Source organism: Rhagoletis zephyria, unplaced genomic scaffold (genome assembly GCF_001687245.7).
Source record: "Rhagoletis zephyria isolate East Lansing unplaced genomic scaffold, Rhagoletis_zephyria_1.1 Rzeph_scaffold_00656, whole genome shotgun sequence".
Classification (NCBI taxonomy): Eukaryota; Metazoa; Arthropoda; class Insecta; order Diptera; family Tephritidae; genus Rhagoletis; species Rhagoletis zephyria.
Genome location: NW_016157740.1, coordinates 102,035 through 124,793, shown reverse-complemented (window position 1 = coordinate 124,793; position 22,759 = coordinate 102,035). Strand labels below are relative to the sequence as shown.

Below are 22,759 nucleotides of genomic sequence, written 5' to 3'. Positions count from 1 at the left end.
GCTTGACTTGATTTGGAAAGAGTATATCAATGCCATATTTGAAATCAAATGAGTACACTGCAGCTAAACATTGATTTCAAAACTAACTATGAATCTCACTGTTTGTACGGTGTTTCTCACTAACCTTATAGAGAGAGCAATGAGTTCATACTGTTGAAGTGAGTGAACTCATGCTTTTGTCTGGTATGTATCATTATTATTATCTCTTTTAAATACAAACATTATTTCGCATTAATTTAAAAATAAATCTGAAAGTATTTCATACATTTTTTAGAGTTTTCTAGGAAATAATTATTAACGTTAAGGGAACAGACATTGACTTTTCAACCAGACAGCTGGTTACTTTGACAGCGTTCCACGCCACCATTCGGCCAAGCAAGTTTTCAAAGTAAATCAAAGCAAATTGAAGTCAGCAAGGCGCGCAAAGCAAGCCTGCATTAGGCCAGCGCCTTAAGATGTAATATGTAAGTATGTATGTACATAAATATTTTTCAGTCGGTTTCATTCTTCACACTTCAAAAATTTTAAATTATAAATTTGTCACAAGGCTTCCGAGCTATCAGAATCTTCTAGTTCTGAGCTTTCTACCAGGAAACGTCGTCCCAAAACGCAATACGTAAATATGTTCTAAAAAATTTAATTAATGTAAAATATTTTTTTAAATATACTTAAAATTTTTGTTTTAAAATAATTACCGGCAGAGATCGAATCCTTATTAAAATAAATTATTGCTCTCAATAATGTGAAACGTTTTGAAACCGTATCACACAGCGATCGAAACAAGCAGCTATTTAAATACTCGAAAAAATATTTTTTCCTAAAGCACGTTTTTGGCAATTAAATCCGCCAGTAGCACGCTACTTTTACAAAACATTGAATTGATATGGTTACTGCAGTATTACCAAAGCGTTCTTTTCTTTACGAAAAAAATGTAAATCTGCTTCTTCTTAATTGGCGCTGTAACCGCCTAAGCGATTTTGGCCGAGTCCAAAACAGCACGCCAGTCATTTCTCTTCTGCGCTAACTGACGCCAATTGGAAATGCCAAGTGAAGCCAGGTCCTTCTCCACCTGGTCTTTCCAATGCAGAGGAGGCCTTCCTCTTCCTCTGTTACCAGCATCGCGGCCCGCGTTGAATATTTTCAGAGCAGGAGCGTTTCTGTCCATTCCAACGACATGGCCAAGCCAGCGGAGCCGCTGAATTTTAATTCGCTGCACTATGTCTATATCGTTGTAAAGCTCATACAGCTCATCGTTAAATCGTCTGCGATATTCGCCATCACCAACGCGTAAAGGTCCGTAAATCTTTCGCAGAATCTTTCTCTCGAAAACTCCAAGAGCCGCCTCATCAGATGCTTTCATTGTCCATGCCTCCGCGCCATACACCAGCACAGGCATGATGAGTGACTTATAGAGTGTGATCTTTGTACGACGAGAGAGGACTTTACTTCTCAATTGCCTACTCAGCCCAAAGTAGCACTTGTTGGCAAGAGTGATTCTCCGTTGGATTTCAAGGCTGACATTATTATTGGTGTTAATGCTGGTTCCCAAATAAACGAAGTCGTCTACTTTTTCAAACTTGTAACTGTCAACAGTGACGTGGGTGCCAAGACGCGTATGCTCTGACTGTTTGTGTGCTGACAGGAGATACTTCGTTTTGTCCTCGTTCACCACCAGACCCATTCGCTTTGCTTCTCTATCCAATCCCGAGAAGGCAGAACAGACGTAGCCCTTGTTTTTACCGATAATATCGATGTCGTCGGCATACGCCAGCAATTGTACGCTCTTATAAAGTATTGTGCCTGAGCGGTTCAGTTCTGCGGCTCTTATTATCTTCTCCAACATAAGATTAAAGAAATCACACGAAAGGGGGTCCCCTTGTCTGAAACCTCGTTTGGTATCAAACGGCTCGGAGAGGTCCTTCCCTATTCTGACGGAGCTGGTGGTATTGCTCAACGTCATTTTACACAGCCGTATTAGTTTCGCGGGGATACCAAATTCAGACATCGCGGCATAAAGGCAACTTCTCTTCGTGCTGTCGAAAGCGGCTTTGAAATCGACAAATAGATGGTGTGTGTCGATCCTATTCTCGCGGGTCTTTTCCAAGATTTGGCGTATTGTGAATACCTGATCTATGGTGGATTTTCCAGGCCTAAAGCCACACTGATAAGGTCCAATCAGCTCGTTGACGGTGGGCTTCAGTCTTTCGCACAATACGCTCGATAAGACCTTGTAACCTATGCTTAGAAGGCTAATTCCGCGGTAGTTGGCGCGTATGGCGGGGTCGCCTTTCTTGTGGATTGGGCAGAGCACACTTAAATTCCAGTCGTCGGGCATGCGTTCATCTGACCATATTCTGCATACGAGCTGATGCATGCACCTCATCAGCTCCTCGCCGCCGTACTTGAATAGCTCGGCTGGCAGGCCGTCAGCTCCAGCAGCTTTGTTGTTTTTCAGCCGCGTAATCGCTATTCGTACCTCGTCATAGTCAGGCGGTGGGACAGCTACTCCATCATCATCGACTGGGGACTCGGGTTCGTCTTCCTCACTACTTTCAGCGCTGCTACCATTCAGTAGGTTATAAAAGTGTTCCCTCCACAATTTAAGTATATTCTGGACATCGGTCACTAGGTCGCCATTGTTGTTCTTACAGGAGTTCGCCCCGGTCTTGAAACCTTCCGTAAGTCGCCTAACCCTCTGGTAGAATTTTCGGGCGTTCTTCCTGTCGGCCAGCATCTCAAGCTCTTCGCACTCACGTATTTCGGCCTCTCTCTTCTTATTGCGGCAAATACGTCTCGCTTCCTTCTTCAGTTCCCTATAACGGTCCCACATGGCTCGCGTTGCGCCCGATCGCAGCGTGGCCCTGTAGGCGGCATCTTTTTTCTCTGCGGCTTCTTGACATTCCTCATCGTACCAGTTGTTCTTTCGGGCTCGCTGAAATCCAACTACTTCTTCGGCGGCGGTACTTAATGATCGGGAAATGTGGTTCCACTGCTCGCGTACGTCGGATTGTTGAAGAGTGCTCTCAGAGAGCAGGTGTGTGAGTCGAGTGGCGAATAAATTGGCCGTCTGTTGTGATTGCAGCTTTTCGACGTTAAGCTTTCCTTGCATTGTTGGGCGCACATTTTTTGCTGCACAGAGGCGGGTGCGTATCTTGGCTACAACAAGATAGTGGTCCGAGTCGATGTTTGGCCCTCGGAGTGTACGTACGTCCAAAACGCTTGAAGCATGCCTTCCGTCTATCACAACATGATCGATTTGGTTTCTCGTTTTTCGATCTGGAGACAGCCATGTAGCTTGGTGGATGTTCTTATGCTGGAACCTAGTACTACATATTACCGTGTTTCGGGCCCCGACGAAGTCGATCAACCTCAGTGCGTTATCGGACGTTTCGTCGTGGAGGCTGCATTTTCCGACAGTGGCGCCAAAGATCCCTTCCTTGCCCACCTTGGCATTAAAATCGCCAAGCACGATTTTGACATCGTGTCGGGGGCAGCGCTCATATATACGTTCCAAGCGCTCATAGAAGAGATCCTTGGTCGCCTCATCCTTCTCTTCCGTCGGGGTATGGGCGCAGATGAGCGAGATGTTGAAGAATCTAGCTTTGATGCGGAATGTGGCTAGACGTTCGTCCACCGGGGTGAACGCCAGTACTCGGCGACGGAGTCTCTCTCCTACCACGAATCCAACACCGAATTTGCGCTGCTTTACGTGGCAACTGTAGTAGACGTCGCAAGACTTCACGCTTACTTTCCTTGCCCCGTCCATCACATTTCTTGGATGGCGGTAATGTCAGCCTTTGTCTTCCCGAGGACATCAACCAGCCGGGCAGAGGCACCTTCCCCATTAAGAGTCCGAATATTCCAGGTGCATACCCTTAAATCATAGTCCTTTGTACGTTTGCCGTGGTCGTCATCAGAAAAAGGGGTCTCATCCGAGGCTGTTTGTTCTTTTTCTTTGGGCGGGTTTTAACGTGGCGGGACCCAAGCCCAGCGCACGCGAAATTTTACGCCTTCTTACTTTAGCTCGCTCCCAAACGGGTGTTTGGTTGCTACCCAGAGGATACGTGGATATAAATATCCGGACGTTGTGAGCTGCGATTTGAACCGTACGCACAAGAATCGCTTCTGGCTACTTCCAGGTGAATGGCAGTCAAAAGTTTTCCACTTCTGCGCACGGAACCATCCTCAAAAAAAAAAACTTAAATAACAGTATATTTTTTACCCCGCCTAATTATTTTTTAAATTCTGCAATAATTATTGAAATGTGACTTCACTTCTGGTTCTTCTGAGGTATCCTTTACACGTAAAAAGAATGAAAATTTATGTTTTTACAAACTTGCTTTTTGACCACATGCGCGTATGTGTTTTTAAAATTCTGGACCACTGTACTTCACCCAAGGTTTAGAAAAAAATTATGTAAATACATTTAAACTGCATTATCGAATACCTATCAGTAGTACTGAAATCTACTTAAAAAAATTATAGCACTCAATATTGTTAAAACATTATTCTTCATATGTTTGACGTACTATAGTGGTCACGTAAATTACAATTTGCGAGTAGGAAGGCAAATGAATGTAAACAAAACCTATGTCCAAAGTCCCTTCTTACCCTCAATGCACAGATTTTGTGTGCAAAAAAAGATGCCCCCATCAAAGTTCACTATAAATATATAAAAAACGTGGGAAAAGGCGAAGATTTGAAGACTTGTTAAATGCAGATCGAAGCAAGCACCTCAATATAAAAATCATTTAATTGAGATATGTACTTTGACAATTAAAATTCATTAGTAACATGTGATAATCTGTATATAATCATTAAACTACCATTTATCGCAATACCACGTAAGCTTCTCTAATACAATAACAAAAAATCAAAGCCGAAGTATACTGCTCATAAGAACCTTTTTCTTAGGGTGCTGGGAAAAAATAATTGAAATGTCATTCACATCTGGTACCTGTAGGGTATACCTTACACGTATCAAGTGTCAAAATTAATTTTTTCGCATTTTCGATGTTTGTCCTCATGCGCGAGTTTTCGCATCTGGACCATTGTTGGACTTTTTTGATAAAAGAAAAGCAAAAAAAGAAATATTTGGGAACCGATAGAAAAATTAGCTACTTAGTAGTTTTGTTTACATATCTGTACATAAAATACCTTCCACTTTTTCAGTTTCCCAGAAAATATATTATACAAATCGTTGATGTAAAAAATTTATTCGCTTAAGTAAATATACATACATAAACCATATATGTAATACTTCTATATTTTCAGTAAGCTAACTTCTCAATGTGTAAGCATTCCGAAATCAAAGCGAGACAGTCTAGTACCGTTTTTGTCAATGTATTGTGTACTTGAGTGCCGTTATTGTATATGTGTTGTGTACATGTTTATTTATAAACGTATGTGTTCCTTTGCTTTCGTACGTGTTTATTGATATATCTGTACTGTAGTGTTTTCGGACGGTACTAGCTCTTACTGCCAATATAGGAGTATTACATATATGACATAAACACAAAATTAAAAATATGTACATATGTATACATACAATAAAAGTTGGCTCTTTATTTCCGGGCTGGGACGTGTCCCGTTGTGCCGGGCTAGGTCGGGTCGGGCCCCACTAAAATTATTAACGTGCGTGCGCGTGCATGTTTTTGAAAGTTGATTTTGCACTCGTGCCGGGCCGGGCTTGAAAATTTAGGCCCGTGCCCATCTCTACCTTGAATATATGGTCCTATTATATACTACCAGAAAACTCGCTAGGTGGCGCTGGGGTCGATTTATTTATAAAAGTCGTATTTATGAACCGATTTCGTTCAAATTCAAACATGTGCTGCCTACATGATGGGAAATACGTATGCGAAAAATAAACCCGCTAGGTGGCGCTGGAGTCGAGTTATTTATAGAAATCGTATTTATGAACCGATTTCTTTTAGATTAAAAATGTAAGCTACCATACGTTTACCAAAAAGAGACCCTCTAGGTGGCGCGGGAGTCGAGTTATTTATAAAAGTCGTATTTATGAACCGATTTCGTTCAAATTCCAAGTATAAGCTACCTGCATGATGAAAAAAGCATTTGCGAAAAATGGACCCGATAAAAGCCCTATTTATGAACCGATTTTTTTAATGCAAATTCGAAACGTTTATTACTTTCATGATGATTTTTTTTCATTCGAAACATATATGTAGATACTAGGGTGGGTCAAAAAAATCAGGTATTTTTTATTGGATCCGACACAGGAAAACTAGTTCCTAGGTACCTCTAGAAAGTACTTACTTTGAAGACTTGTGAAATGCAGACCGAAGCAAGCACCTCAATATAAAAATCATTTAATTAAGATATGTACTTTGACAATTAAAATTCATTAGTAACATGTGGTAATCTATACAAAATCATTAAACTACCATTTATCGCAATACCACGTAAGCTTCTCTAATACAATAACAAAAAATCAAAGCCGAAGTATACTGCTCATAAGAACCTTTTTCTTAGGGTGCTGAAAAAAAATAATTGAAATGTTATTCACATCTGGTATGTAGGGTATCTCTTACAAGTGTCAAGTGTCAAAATTCATTTTTTCGCATGTTCGATTTTTGTCCTCATGCGCGAGTTTTCAAGCATCCGGACCATTGTGCGGTGGGACATCGACTCCGTCGTCATCGACTGGGGGCTCGGGTTCGTCTTCTCCACTACTTTCAGTGCTGCTGCCATTCAATAGGGAAAACTGTTCCCTCCGTAATTTAAGTACGTTCTGGACATAAGTCTCTAGGTCGCCAAGTTGTTCCTACAGGAGTTCGCCCTGGTCTTAAAACCTTCCGTAAATCGCTAACTCTCTGATAAATTTTTCGGGCGTTTTTCCTGTCGGCCAGAATTTCAAGCTCTTCGCACTCACGTATTTCGGCCTCCCTATAGGTGGCGCCTTTTTTCTCTTCGGCTTCTTGACATTCCTCATCGTACCAGTTGTTCTTTCGGGCTCGCTGAAATCCAACTACTTCTTCGGCGGCGGTACTTAATGATCGGGAAATGTGGTTCCACTGCTCGCGTACGTCGGATTGTTGAAGAGTGCTCTCAGANTATTGTTGAAGAGTGCTCTCAGCGAACAGGTGTGTGAGTCGAGTGGCGAATAATTTGACCGTCTGTTGTGATTGCAGCTTTTCGACGTTAAGCTTTCCTTGCATTGTTGGGCGCACATTTTTTGCTGCACAGAGGCGGGTGCGTATCTTGGGGTCCCAGTCGATGTTTGGCCCTCGGAGTGTACGTACGACTAAACCACTGGAAGTATGCATTCCGTCTATCACAACATGGTCGATTTGGTTTCTCGTTTTTCGATCTGGAGACAGCCATATAGCTTGGTGGATCTTCTTATGCTGGAACCTAGTACCACATATTACCGTGTTTTGGGCCCCGGCGAAGTCGATCCCTGTAGGGAAACGAACTAGTGCGGAACTGGTTCGGTTCTAGTGCGTTTGGAACCATGACTAGTACGCGTTAATTCTCTTTTGTATGCTAGCGACTGGCGAATTTAACATTGCGATGTCCTAGGAAGTGTCAATTGTCCCCCGTTGCATCCCTTTGGCTCTATCTAGTTCCGAACCAGTTCAAAATTCTACAGACAAGATCTAGCTCGTTTTGCATCCCTTTTTCTATAATTCCGAACCAGTTCCAAATTCGACACATGAGATCTAGTTCGTTCTGCAGCCCCTTTTCTTTAGTTCCAAACTAGTTCCTAATTCGACAGATGAGATCTAGTTCGATCTGCATCCATTTTTTATATGTAGTTCCCAACCTGTTATAAATTCGTCACGTTAGATCTACATTTCTAATCAGGCTTGTCGAAACATTTCCCTTCTATATTAAATACGATCGGTTGAAGGAAGGACAATACAATCACAAATGTTTAAACGCATTTATTAAAAATTTATAAACCACATTAGTAGTAGTAGTAGTATTAAACTTGAGTAGTAAGTAAAAACCAAAGTGCGTTCTGCTTAAAAGTAAAAATATTAGTTCACTTTTTCTTACTTGTCTAAGCATATTGATTTTTAAGTAAATTCAGTTCTTTTTAAGCTTATATGTATATGAAGTACTTCGAAAGTCTTTGTCGTACTTAACTTAAATAAGATATACAGTCAGTCAATAAAGTTTAGGTACAGTGAAGTTTTTACAATACCGGCAACTATTTTTTAAATATTTTATTTTTCCCTAATTTTTTATAAAAATATGGTTAATTCTACACCAAAAACCCCAAAAATCAGAGTTCCAAACCTTATGCGAAATTAAAGAAAACTTTGCGAATTTCCATCCAAGTATTGCAATTTACACTATTTAGAAAAAAAGTTAAGTACTCAGTTATTAGCCCATTCAATTTTAGTATAACAAAGTGCAAGTTTGAGGTAGCTAGGACTTACCATTGATATTTAGCTTTTTTTTTGTTGTTTGATAAGTCCTTGCTTCCTCACACTTGCACTTCATTAAATGGGCTAAAAAACTTTTTCTAGAGAGCGAAATAGAAAGTGAATTATTTTAATGAAATTTTGCAGAATTTTCTTAAATTTTGCACAAGGTTTGGAACTCTGATTTTTGGGGATTTTGTTGTAGAATTGACCATATTTTTATAAAAAATTAGGGAAAAATAAAATATTTAAAAAATAGTTGCCGGTATTGTAAAAACTTCACTGTACCTAAACTTTATTGACTGACTGTATTAAGGTAGCTGTGCTGGATTGCATAAAAAAAAAATTAATTTGTCTTTTCTTAAAAAAAAGGTAGCTCTGGTGGCTTGCATTTTTAAATAAATTTAGTGAGAAAGTGATAATTATTTTGACACTTTTTTTAAATGCCTCTTTTTCTGCAACTGCATTGCCTTTCTCAATTGTCCTTCAGGATCTTGGCCTTTGTTTATGGAATCACTAAGTATAATGATTATTAAGCAACTCAAAAACTATACCAGCGTGATTACCGACGTATCCTTTTGAGAGGTAGCCGCACCCTTATAAGAGGAATAAGACCCAAACTTTTCAGGTCAAAATTTTAGTAGGTTGCGTCTGTATGGCCTTTTCAATTTTATAAATTATCATTATTTTTAAGTCGAAAAATAAAACTCAAATTAGTGATAATCCCTGCGCGAAAAAATAAAAATCATAAAATAATCATTGTTTGTAATCCCAAAAATAAAAATCAAATAATAATTATTTCCGTTTGAGCGAAAAAATAAAACTCAATAATAATTCATAAAATAATGATTAAATGCTGATTTAAATTATTTTTCTCATTTTGATATCGTGTCGGGGGCAGCGCTCATATGTACGCTCCAAGCGCTCATAGAAGAGATCCTTGGACGCGTCATCCTTCTCTTCCATCGGTGCATGGGCGCAGATGAGCAAGATGTTGAAGGATCTCGATTTGATGCGGATTGTGGCTAGACGTTCGTCCACCGGGATGAACGCCAGTACTCGGCGACGGAGTCTCTCTCCTACCACGAATCCAGCACCGAATTTGCACTCCTTTACACGCGGCAACTGTAGTAGACGTCGCAAGGCTTCACGTTTACCTAGCTTTGCCCGTCCATCGCATTTCTTGGATGGCGGTGATATCAGCCTTTGTCTTCCCGAGAAAATCAACCAGCCGGGCAGAGGCACCTTCCTCATTAAAGGTCCGGATATTCCCGGTGGATACCCTTAAATCATAATCCTTTATACGTTTGCTGTGGTCGTCATAAAAAAAATGGTTCTCATCCGAGGCTTTCTGACCTTTTTCATTAGGTGGGGTTTTAACGTGGCGGGACCCAAACTTCTGGCAGTCAAAAGTTTTCCACTTCTGCGCAACGAACCATTCTCCGAAATCAATAAATCTAAAAACTGGGTCGATGGTGAACTAATTCTAAAATATAAATCAGTTAGCATGGAGAAACCAGTTGTATCATATGAAAAAGGCTGAGCTCTAGTGAAAGCTTCTTTTGAAGAGCGAGCTCTCCAGAATGGCAATGCTTTGAGGAAATCGCCAACGGTTCTGATGCTGATTCCAGTCTTCTTAGTGATGGGGATAGCCAAACGATGGGAAGACAAGGCTGCCACCGTACAAGAAAAAAGGCAGGAATTTAGAAATGGGGAAATATTTACAGCTACCCCTTATACCGAGACAAGAAGATCCTTCAATTTGGTGGAAGCATAGTCGCAAAGAATTTCCAAATTTGTTTACACTGGCAATGAAATATCTAAGCACCACCTTCCTCAGTGAACTCGAAAAGAGTGTTTAGTGCATCGGGCAGCATTTATGTAGAAATATAATGGATTGTTTTCATTATGAAAAATATATAAGTTTTTAATTCCAATTACTAATTAGATACTATTCAATTTGATTATCAAAATACAAAAAAAATAAATCCGAACTAGATTTTTAAATTGAATCTTCGATATTTCAGCCAGTATCCGATCGGATAGTCAGATAACGGAAAAACGGCCGAAAAGTCCGATTCCGGATATCTACCGGATACCCGGCACATTTCCTCGTTTAGACATTTCAGTTTTAAAGCTATTTTAGTCCCCTTTCATTTCATACCAAACTTGTTTAATTTGGATGCGCGGAAAATGTAGCATACGACAAAATTTTACAAAAGCAAATCCTTCATGAACTGAAAATAATGTATATATATAAAATAATAGCCGTTTTCGTTGTTCGGAGTTAACTTAAAAACTACTGCATAGATTTCAGTCAAGCGTAAGCCCGCGGGTACGGGCCGGAATATTTGCTGTCAGCACGAACTCGTGCGTGCATGGGCGTTCAGTAAAATTTCATAAAAGCACGAATAAGCACGAAAAATCCCGTTGCTAATACTACAAATTTAGATAAGCTTTTGTTTTTATACAAAAAAATTAATAGTACATATTAAAACTTGTTTGATAAAAGAAAAGCAAAAAAAAAATATTTGGGAACCGATAGGAAAAATTAGCTACTTAGTAGTTTTGTTTACATATCTGTACATAAAATACCTTCCACTTTTTCAGCTTCCCAGAAAATATATTATACAAATCTTTGATGTAAAAAATTTATTCGCTTAAGTAAATATACATACATAAACACAAAATTAAAAATATGTACATATGTATACATACAATTCCGGGCTGGGGCGTGTCCCGTCGTGTCGGGCCGGGCCCCACTAAAATTCTTAACGTGCTGGCTCGTGCGTGTTTTTGAAAGTTGATTTTGCACTCGTGCCGGGCCGGGCTTGAAAATTTAGGCCCGTGCCCATCTCTACCTTGAACATATGGTCCTATTATAGGCTACCAGAAAACTCGGTAGGTGGCGCTGGGGTGGAGTTATTTATAAAAGTCGTATTTATGAACCGATTTCGTTCAAATTCAAAACATGTGCTACCTACATGATGAGAAATACGTATGCGCTAGGTGGGGCTAGAGTCGAGTTATTTATAAAAATCGTATTTATGAACCGATTTCTCTTAAATTCAAAATTTAAGCTACCAGCATGATGTAAAATACGTTTACCAAAAAGGCCCTCTAGGTGGCACGGGAGTCGAGTTATCTATAAAAGTCGTATTTACGAACCGATTTCGTTCAAATTCAAAGTATAAGCTACCTGCCTGATGAAAAAAGCATTTGCGAAAAATGGACCCGATAAAAGCCCTATTTATGAACCGCTTTTTTTAATGCAAATTCGAAACGTTTATTACTTACATGATGATTTTTTTTTTCATTCAAAACATATATGTAGATACTAGGGTGGGTAAAAAAAATCAAGTATTTTTTTTTGGATCCGACCCACGAAAACTAGTTCCTAGGTACCTCTGGAAAGTACATACCAAATCTGAGCTCTTAATAATAACGGGAAGATTATGTTCATCATAGTTTTCCATTTGCAATTTAGTCTCATATAAAAATGGTCATATCTTATCACCAATATATCGTTAAATCAGTTGCATCGTCAATATTTATAGGAAATTGAACGATCTACAAAAATGGTCTCATATACTCTTTTCGTTCATCTAACCATTTAAAAGATATTCAAGGTCAAAGACTGAAGTATTTTAAGGAAAATAACTTTTTTGTTTTGAATTTTGTAACTTACTAAAAAATAATTATTGTCAAATGAGTTTCAATTATTTCTATAGGGAATTAAATGCTGTACAAAAAAGGTCTGATGTAGTTAATCGATTACTCTAACCATTTAGAAGATATTCACAGTAGAACTCTAATGCCTACTGATTTTAATAGTTTTTTAATAAATATCTCCAATTTATCCATTTAATTAATGAATTTTGAGATAATTTATGATCTATTTCATAAAAAGAAGGTTTTTATTTAAGGAATATCATCAACCGACATATGCGAGCAGTGGAACCACATTTCCCGCTCATTAAGTACCGCCGCCGAAGAAGTAGTCGGATTTCAGCGAGCCCGAAAGAACAACTGGTACGATGAGGAGTGTCAGGAAGCTGCAGAGAAAAAAGATGCCGCCTACAGGGCCACGCTGCGATCGGGCGCAACGCGCGCTATGTGGGACCGCTATAGGGATCTGAAGAGGGAAGCGAGACGTATTTGCCGCAATAAGAAGAGAGAGTCCGAAATACGTGAGTGCGAAGAGCTTGAAATGCTGGCCAACAAGAAGAATGCCCGAAAATTTTACCAGAGAGTTAGGCGACTTACGGAAGGTTTCAAGACCGGGGCTTACTCCTGTAAGAACAATAATGGCGACCTAGTAACTGATGTCCAGAGCGTACTTAAATTATGGAGGGAACACTTTTCCGCCCTACTAAATGGTAGCCGCACGGAAAGTTATGGAGAAGAAGAACCCGAGCCCGCAGTCGATTATGACGGAGTCGACGTTCCACCGCCTGACTATGACGAGGTACGCATAGCAATAACGCGGCTGAAAAACAACAAAGCCTCTGGAGCTGACAGCCTGCCAGCTGAGCTATTCAAGTACGGCGGCGAGGAGTTGATAAGGTGCATGCATCAACTCTTGTGCAGAATATGGTCAGATGAACGCATGCCCGACGACTGGAATTTAAGTGTGCTCTGCCCAATCCACAAGAAAGGTGACCCCGCCATTCGCGCCAACTACCGCGGGATCAGCCTTCTAGGCATAGTTAACAAGGTCTTATCGAGCGTATTGTGTGAAAGATTGAAGCCCACCGTCAATGAACTGATTGGGCCTTATCAGTGTGACGTTAGACCTGGCGAATCCACCATAGACCAGGTATTCACAATACGCCAAATCTTGGAAAAGACCCGCGAGAAAAGGATCGATACTCACCACTTATTTGTCGACTATAAAGCCGCTTTTGACAGCACTAAAAGGAGTTGCCTATACGCCGCTATGTCTGAATGTGGCATCCCCTAAAAACTCGTACGGCTGTGTAAAATGACGTTGAGCAATACCACCAGCTCCGTCAGAATTGGGAAAGACCTCTCGAGCCGTTCGCCACAAAACGGGGTTTCAGACAGGGCGACTCCCTTTCATGTGACTTCTTTAATCTGATGTTGGAGAAGATAATAAGAGCTGCAGAACTGAACCGCTCAGGAACAATTTACTACAAGAGCGTGAAATTGCTGGCTTATGCCGATGACATCGACATCATCGGCAACAAAAACCGCGAAGTCTGTTCTGCCTTTTCCAAGTTGGATAGGGAAGCAAAGCGAATGAGTCTGGTGGTAAACGAGGACAAGACGAAGTATCTCCTGTCATCAAACAAACAGTCAGCACATTCGCGCCTTGGCACCCACGTCACTGTTGACAGTTACAATTTCGAGAAAGTAGAGAATTTCGTTTACTTGGGAACCAGCATTAACACCGATAACAATGTCAGCATTGAAATCTAACGCAGAATCACTCTTGCCAACAAGTGCTACTTTGGACTGGGTAGGCAATTCAGGAGTAAAGTCCCCTCTCGACGTACGAAAACCGCGCTCTATAAGTCACTCATCATGCCCGTGCTGGTATATGGCGCAGAAGCATGGACAATGACAACATCCGATGAGGCGACTCTTGGAGTGTCTGAGAGAAAGATTTTGCCGAAGATTTACGGGCCTTTACGCGTTGGCGACGGCGAGTACCGCAGACGATGGAACGATGAGCTGTATGAGCTTTACAACGATATGGACATAGTACAGCTTATTAAAATACAGCGGCTCCGCTGGCTTGGCCATGTCGCTCGAATGGACACCGACGCTCCAGCTCTGAAAGTATTCAACTCGGAACCCGCTGGTGGTAGCAGAGGAAGAGGGAGGCCCCCACTGCGATGGAAAGATCAGGTGGAGAAGGACTTGGCTTCACTTGGCGTTTCCAATTGGCGTCAGTTGGCACAGAGGAGAAACGACTGGCGTGCTTTGCTGAACTCGGCCAAAATCGCTTAGGCGGTTACAGCGCCAAAAAAGAAGAAGAAGNTAGGCGGTTACAGCGCCAAGATAGAAGAAGAAGAAGAATATCATCAAACATATCAGCAGAAAAAAAATTATATTTCGCCATATGAAATTTTATAATTCAGTACAGTATTGATACAAAAATATATATTTTCTTTTAGTTTAAGTTATAAAAGTTGACTTGATTGAAAATTGAATTGATAAAAATTGATAAACTCAAATTCTCATGAATATTTTCAAAACGCATAAATTGAATGGATAAATTGAAAATATTTATTGAAAAACTATTAAAATCAGGCATTGGGATTCTACTGCGAATATCTTATAAATGGTTAGAGTAATCGATTAACTACACCAGACCTTTTTTGTAGAGCGTTTAATTTCCTATAGAAATAATTGAAACTCATCTGAAAATAATTATTTTTTAGTAAGTTACAAAATTCAAAACAAAAAGTTATTTTCCTTAAAATACTTCAGTCTTTGACCTTGAATATCTTTAAAATGGTTAGATTGACGAAAAGAATATATGAGACCATTTTTGTAGAGCGTTCAATTTCCTATAAATATTGACGATGCAACTGGTTTAACGATCTATTGGTGATATAAAAATGGTCATATTATATGAGACTAAATTGAAAATGGAAAACTATGATGAGCATAATCTCCCCGTTAATATTAAGAGCTCAGATTTGGTATGTACTTTCTATGTAGAGGTACCTAGTAACTAGTTTTCGTGTCGGATCAAAAAAAAAAAACTTGATTTTTTTTGACCACCCTAGTACATACGTACATAAAATGATAGCCGTTTTCGTTGTTCGGACTAATCTCAAAAACCAGGCAAATTATCGCCTACTAGACAACACGCAGGTGGCGCTGGAGTAGAGTTATTTATAAAAGTCATATTTATTAACCGATTTCATTCAAATTCGCAAAATGAGCTACCCGTGAGATGAAAAATTCGTTTCCTAAAAATGAACCCACTATAATCTGATTGAAATTCATAATGCGTATTCATTTCTTGACGAGCAGTGGTTTTGCAGAAAAGGGACCTAATGGATTGCGCTGCCCCTCCAATAACTGACAACGCTCATCTGTGCTCTTTAGTTTCCTTATAAGGACTTTTATTGGCTTACATGGTTTACGGACCAGTGTTGAAGTTGCAAGATCATAGAAGAATATTACGCACGCTTGGTAGAGATCTCACAGGTGGAAATAAGACCATCGATAAAACTCATGACATCGAAAGGGATTAGTATTCCACATGGTATCACAGCGCTACTATTCTTGGCCTATGTGTGAGGAGGATTCTGCTCTTTATTCGTTCCAATTTAAACTAAAAATGTTTATTTTACAGACCGCTTTTACTTTTAAACGCTATTTTTGTATTGGCCAACGCAAAAGATCTTATTAGGCGCCGCGAAGCAAGCTGGCATTGGCTAGTTAACAATAAACTACAAAAATATATTTTAGGATTTTCATAAACTACATAGTAAGATTCTCTGGGACTTTGAAGAAAGTCTATCGTCGCGTTTTTGAGAAACTGCATTCCTAATTTCAATTGCGATTTTCCAAAAAACCTGCCGAAAATAACATACGACAATCTTTTAGCCAGGCGACGCACATACGAATATTTGAAAACCCGGTCAAAAGTCAGAGTTACCAATTTTGGCAAAAGTCCAGTTAAATATGCTATTCCTAAAGCTAAATAACCGATATATTGAAAGGTAGGCATGAAAACTCCCCCTGCTGCTTTCTCTTTGATATATGTCGACCTGAAAATAGTCAAGGTTGGGATTCTTTTTTTTTATGTATAAATATTGGTATTTTTGTTTACTTATCAAGGTTTGTCAAAATTTGGTTCCTTGAAATATATGTAAATCCAGTTATCCTCGAGCAATTAAAGCAAAAAAAAAATTTACTGACATGTGACCATTTTGATTTTCGAAGGACGAAACTCGATGAGTCGTAAAATTTTTAAAAAGCTGTAAGCCTGACCTTTAATTGGGTAAAAATTACGTAACGGTCGAATACTATATGTCATAGTTCTATTGAAAAAACTCAATCCATAGCTAGTTTTTCTCCAACTTTTTCTTCATCTGTAAAAATAACTTAAAACGAAAAAACTAATGCCGAAAAGTGTACTTGAGAGTCAACAGCTTTCATCGGAGCTAGATACCCAGATTTACTGAGATCATACCCTTTAATTTTAAAGTCCTCGGGAGATCCTTTGCAGGATTATGAAACTGGACAGCACTACTCTCTAATCGGCTTCGGTGAGAACAGTTGTGGCCTTAGAACAATTTATCGAATTTTTTTGTATATTATTTTTAAGTTATTTATTTAATTGAAATAGAAAAAGCATCAAAACTTTAGCATCGAAAATTTTTGCACAATTCGCAGTGATTCGCAATTAAGAGCCAGTCTGAAAGAACGAAGTGCATAACCGAACTCGTCGGCCTAAAAGTGTTCTGGAAAAATTAATGCTTTTCTTGTATTTTTCTGAAAAAAGGTTTGTTTGTGGAATTATGGTAACTGAACTAAATATTTTACGAAAAAGAGCCTAAGATAAATGTAATTGTAGTAATTTGTATCCTATAAATCCGTAATTATGATTAAGTTTCATGTTTTATTTTATTACTGAGTAGAAAAACGCTTAAAATAACTTTGACCGGTTTTACTATGCAAATACTCCTCTGTGCGTCGATATGTATATTAGCACACCTCTAAATAGTATAATCCCATTAGTGACTTCAAACATATGAGCGGTTTGTCGGTCGTGCAGGCATGTCTAGCACTTTGCTACTACAAATCGATCCCTGAGGACCTAATCGATACGGTGTTTTGTGTGAAGTTTGTTCAGCGGATTGAGGACGAGATTCATATGTGTTACTCAAAGGTAGTGTATCCGTATTTACTATTGTAATGCATAAAGTATGTATGTACATAAGCACATATTTTCCATTAATTTTTGTTTTATTTTTTCAAAACGTTAGGCAACATATCCAGAACGAGTACTTAATTTAATAATGCAGTTGAATCGCACAGTCTGTCTGGATTACCCCGAGGCGAATGTTCCATGGTTTCAACAAAACTATCTCGAAGCACAACTCAGTAAAAGTAAGTAATAACACTACTTCGTCATAAAAAAGTTTGAATATCGGGAGAATCCGTTTACCGATCGAAACAAGTGGTATATCAAATTAAAGTTAATTAACAATGTTATTGAACTTTGTATCAGGGTTGTTGCGAATATTCGCATTCGCATTCGCAACCGCGGAACTTCCGCATAAATTATGACATTCGCTTTCGCATTCGCAATAATCAATGCGGAGCTTCTGCGAATGCGAATATTGTACAAGTGCACTGTTAAAACGTATCTGGCAAACAAAAATTTTAGCCAATATTTTTTGCCTGTAGAGATGCTACGGTAAGACTGTCCCCTACGTCCACCTTCTTTCGTAATTTAAAGTCAAAGCGTAAGATAATAGTAGGTATTTCCAGCGGAAATGTTCAACGGCTAGCTATAAAGAGAATCGAATATTATTTGTCAAAGGTCTGTTGAAAAAACTGGATGCATCTTTAGTGTAATTATTTTTTTCCTCATAAAACTTATTATTCTTAAGTTCCGTGTTTCCTTCTATTAGTCTTTCAGCTCGAAAACAAAAGCATTTATCTTAATTTTGTGTAAATTGTCAACATTAGCACGCATCGAAATAAAGATAAAATGGTATGTAAATAAGTCGACAGCCAAGTTCACAAATTAAATAAGAAATAATTCAAGGTGAATTTTATATCTATTGAGGCGTGGGACTTGGCATGTAATATATGGTTAGTATAGTAAAGCATTGTTCACTTTAAATCGTTACGCGTTCCAACAATTTCTGTACGGAAATTGTTTGAATGTATTAAAAAGTTGCAATGCAGATCGTTAGACAATAGATCTACCATTATGAGGTTGAAATTTCATAGTACTGGCTTTTAATTTGACGGTTTTATTCGCGTTGGAAGTGGCTGCTCAAAAAATAACGTTGAACAAATTCGTTGAAAATTCGACTCTCTCGAGATCAAAAATTTGATTAAAATTAAATATACCAAAAACTTCTAATTTTCCTCAAAAACTCAATGAATGGATTCCTTCTGCTTAAACTAACAGAGTAAGCTAATCATCGAAAAAAATCATTTCGCACCAGCTTAAGTATAAGGCTCTTTACCTCAATTATAAAAAAAAACGGCTTATCAGAAGAAGATCGCGCGAGAGAATTGCAAAACGATTATCCACAGTTCAGCGAATGGAAGCTATGCCAAGACTTAAACCTTATCGAATTATAATATATACAATTCTGTTAGATTAAATTAATTTTATAACAAAAACCTCACCCGTTTACTTTACCCCAATGTTCACACCAAATGCGGTATTTGTTTTAGTAATGACTAAAAAACATGTTTAAAACTTGACTTCGGTCAACTCCCACGTTAAAAGTTTTAAGCTAAAAAGAAACAGGGTGATATCCTCTTAAAACTAAATTTATAGAAGTTGACACAGTTTTCAAAGGGATATGAAATTACGAGAGAATCGAAACAGTATCATTAAAACTCGATCAGACTCCACAATGGGTCATATGATCCCAGAAATATGCTGGAAGGAGCACTTGCACAAAGTGTTAAGCCATTGTATCATTTACTTTAGACCTTCAGTAAAGTTTTGGTTGGTTTTAATGAAAATTAATTATTCACATGTAACTTTAAATCGGTTTAAAGCCAAAGATATGAATAAAGTTCTGGAACTCATCAATTTACGAATATGTCCTATTTACGTCAAATCGAAAAATACACGGTGTTTATTGAAAACAAAATTAGTAGAGATGCGCGAACTATGAAAAAACTTAAACTAAAGATAGTTTAGTGGAAGAAGTTGACTGCCCAAGTCTCTAGAAATTTTATCATTATCAACGAAATTGTCTGTTATTGGATTATCCAAGCAAAATATGAAACTTTCGCTAATATCTATCTATAGCGGAATTCGTCCCCTTATTTTAATATATTTAATATTAATTTCTGAAAACCTGTTAAAAAGATATAACCCATTTTATGCGTACCGATTTTGAGTGAACAATGCTTTATGGAAAGGGCTTAACTCACATCGTAGCTGAAATACAAAAAGCCGTAACTAACTAAAAATCCAAAATTAACTTTTCGATTGATGCATTTCATCGAATCATAAGTTCCCACATCGTTTTAGGCAATACAAAAATTCAGTTAGTTTGGATTTTTTGCATTTCAGCAACAATGTGAAATAAGCCCTCTTAAAATAGTATTAGCGATATATATGTGGGAAATTTGCGTTCATTCGCCTCAAAAAATATATCAAAACACATTGAGCGCATGGAATGGAACAACAAAACAGATTTGATAGTTTATGGTACCGACAGCGGTGAGTAATTAATTGTGACTGCCTGTAACTAGGAAGCTAAACTAACTAATAAAAAAAAGAAACTAATTACAAGGTATTCATTACAGGCAAACCTTTCCAAGGAGTCACCCGAGAACTAAGCAAATCTGAGACCTTTATCGTCCGTGATTCCATAATTCAAATTATTATAAAAACGGGGTATCTTTTTAACAAAATAACAAGATTTTAAACTATTTCAGCTGGCAGCCACGTTTTTAAAAACAGAATTTTCTTCGAAATTTTCATTCCTAGAAACTAACAATTTATGTGCCATATCCACCTATTCACAACCTCGCTATAGGCGCACATATATCAAACCAGTCACAGAAGACAGGATTAAAAATGAAGTACAAAAACTGAAATCGAAAAACGCTGATGACGTAACAGGTTCTCCAAATTCTGAAACATTGCCATGATGCTAGATTGTGAAGATGAAAGTCAGGAGGATACATCCGACATTTGCAGCCCCGATGCAATTCCCAAAAAGGAACTGTTGCACCGCAATAAAAAAAGAAACGTAACTGGAAGTCTTCTCAACTCGTGCAGCGTCAATCGAAAAGAATTTACAATTTTGTCAAGTTTCAAGTTTGTCGCCTCGAGCGAATAGTTATTTAGTGGCGCAGGTTTGATTTACGACCCGGTAGGAATCAGGCTGTAACCCGAAAAGGCAGCAAAATTACTCTTTCTTAAATACAATGTTCCAATTTTTTAATTGAAGTACTAAATAAAAAAAAAAAACCTTATTAAAAATTAGTAACTTTTCCATTTTTTATTTACCTAAATCACCTAATGTACTCACCAAAATTATTTCTTAAAAATATTTGACATCCGCATTCGCATTCGCATCCGCGGATGTCTAAAATTCCACATTCGCAACATCCCTACTTTGTACCGCGGTCTAAGCGGTAGAATTTATAGCTGCTATTTCGGAGATCGCCACATCTCCTCATCATACTTCTTTCTCTTGACTTCAGCAGGAATCGAACTCGCATCACCGATGTGCAAAGTCAGCAAGGCTAAAAACTGAGCTAAGCACACCCCGTAAACTCTTATTATTTCCTTATTCAACCTGCTCGTATCACGTGGGGCTGATTCCCTGCAAACGTAACAATACAGTGATTGGAGCATGGTAAAGTGCTTGTATGTAAACTATCATGAAAAATAAGAAGAATCAAGTAAAGAAGTATAAATTCTATACCCGCGTAGGTATCAAATATCGTCGTTTCAGCTTTCTTTAAACTACCTTTGCATGATAAGCAGGGGTGTTTTTTCCGATTTTAAACGATTTAGATGTTATGCTGAGTTAGACTTAAGGAAATAATTGAACCAAGTTTGGTAGAAATCGATAAATCCGTTACCGAAATACACATTTGTGGTCATAAGTGGGCAGTGCCATGCCCATTATCCAAAAATGTATAATAATCTAATTTTATCCTTACAGGTCTATTCTGCAATGCTAAAAAAAAATTGTAACCGGTAAATCAAGTCCCGTCAATTTTTAATTCTGTGTACTCTTGTAACCGGTACATTTTGTTACCATCTCATAAGCTGGTGACAAAATATTGCCCCGTGAAATATGCAATGCTAAAATTTCCACAATTCTTCATAGCTGAATTGCTAAATATTTTAACTGCATTGCCAACGTACCAAGACATCTCAAACAGGTAGTAGCATTAGAGCAAAAACAACAGTTGCGTGTATTTTGTTATTGCTTCTGGTATCGAAATTGTCAAAAACAGTTCTGATTTTTTTCTTCTAAATCAAAGCGTGCCATGTGAAATACAAAAAAAAAATAATAATTGAAATTGGAAAAAATAAAAATTGTTGCAACTTTCTTTCTTGGCCAATTCGTTTGCTTCTCGAAGCATTGATCCATCCTTTGCAACGCCCAGTAATCAGCGATTGTGCTGCTGAGTTGGGCGAACGTTCAAAAAGCTCCTATTCAATCGTTTTATTTGTATGGAATAAGGTTTCACATGCAAATAGATTTTAACAATTTAGAATTATTGTGAGAATAAATTACGGTGGCATTAACTGGTAACATTTTTTGGTGATAAAATTTGCCGGTTACAAAATCTTCGGTAGCGTGCAGAATAGATCTGTAAGTGGTTACTGCAATCATCGATTTTGAGCGAAGTAGCTTAAGTAGTTACAGATTTATCTCAATTTTCGTGGTTCTGTAAATTACCGTTATATGGGAGGCGGGCGTGGTTACTGCCCGATTTAAAAGATTTTCATGTTATTTCTTAGCTGGACTCTAAGCAAGGCTCGTACCGAGTTTGGTAAGGATCGGTGAAGCAGCTACTGAGATACAGCATTTCATCACTTTCCAAAAATTTCATAATAATATTATTTTTGTACCAAAAATACTACTTCAAAAGGTAAATATTAAAGGGGAGTTTTTTTTTTAATTCTCCCTTAAACAATGTAAAAATTTATTTGGATTTAAATAGACAACAAGATTATTGAATGCCAGCTTTCTAATAGGACTATTTATTTTTTGCGTACCTTCTTTTCTAAAGGTAAAATGACGCTAACGATATTTTTCCTGGACATGCTGAGAGGAAAGTTGCCAAAGAATTGGCGCTTGCGATGCTTTTTATGTTGTATAATCTGTTGTTTATAAACGAAAGAGTGTGCGCATTTTAAGAATTGTTTGAAGAAAACTGAATTTTAAGTCAATTAAATATAAACACTGCCAATCAGCAGAATAACATATTTTCAACTTTAACTGTTTGGTGCATCTACTAGATTGGCCACAAGTTTTCTTCGTGGATGCAGTGTTAAAACCCATTCAATTCTCTAACAAACTAAAACGCCCATATTGGCGATTATATTTGGTATTTTTTTACGGTTTTTTGAGAAAAGAGAAAAATTTAATCCTTGACCAGAATAAGTTCAGTGCCAAAATCTTCATATTAGGGCGATTTTT

The 22,759-nt window shown here is 38.1% G+C and overlaps 1 protein-coding gene across 3 annotated transcripts in view; it reads left to right on the top strand.

Moving 5' to 3' along the window:
- Positions 1-22,759, top strand: part of LOC108360933 (uncharacterized) — a 117,986-nt gene that overhangs the window by 54,416 nt on the left and 40,811 nt on the right. For 2 of the 3 annotated variants that reach the window (XM_017613405.1, XM_017613406.1), the window contains exons 5-6: positions 17,124-17,274; positions 17,372-17,495. The exons of the other annotated variant lie outside the window; for it this stretch is intronic. In XM_017613405.1, coding sequence (XP_017468894.1) covers positions 17,124-17,274; positions 17,372-17,495 — 275 coding nt within the window. The remainder of the gene's footprint in view (positions 1-17,123; positions 17,275-17,371; positions 17,496-22,759) is intronic. 3 annotated transcript variants of the gene reach the window in all.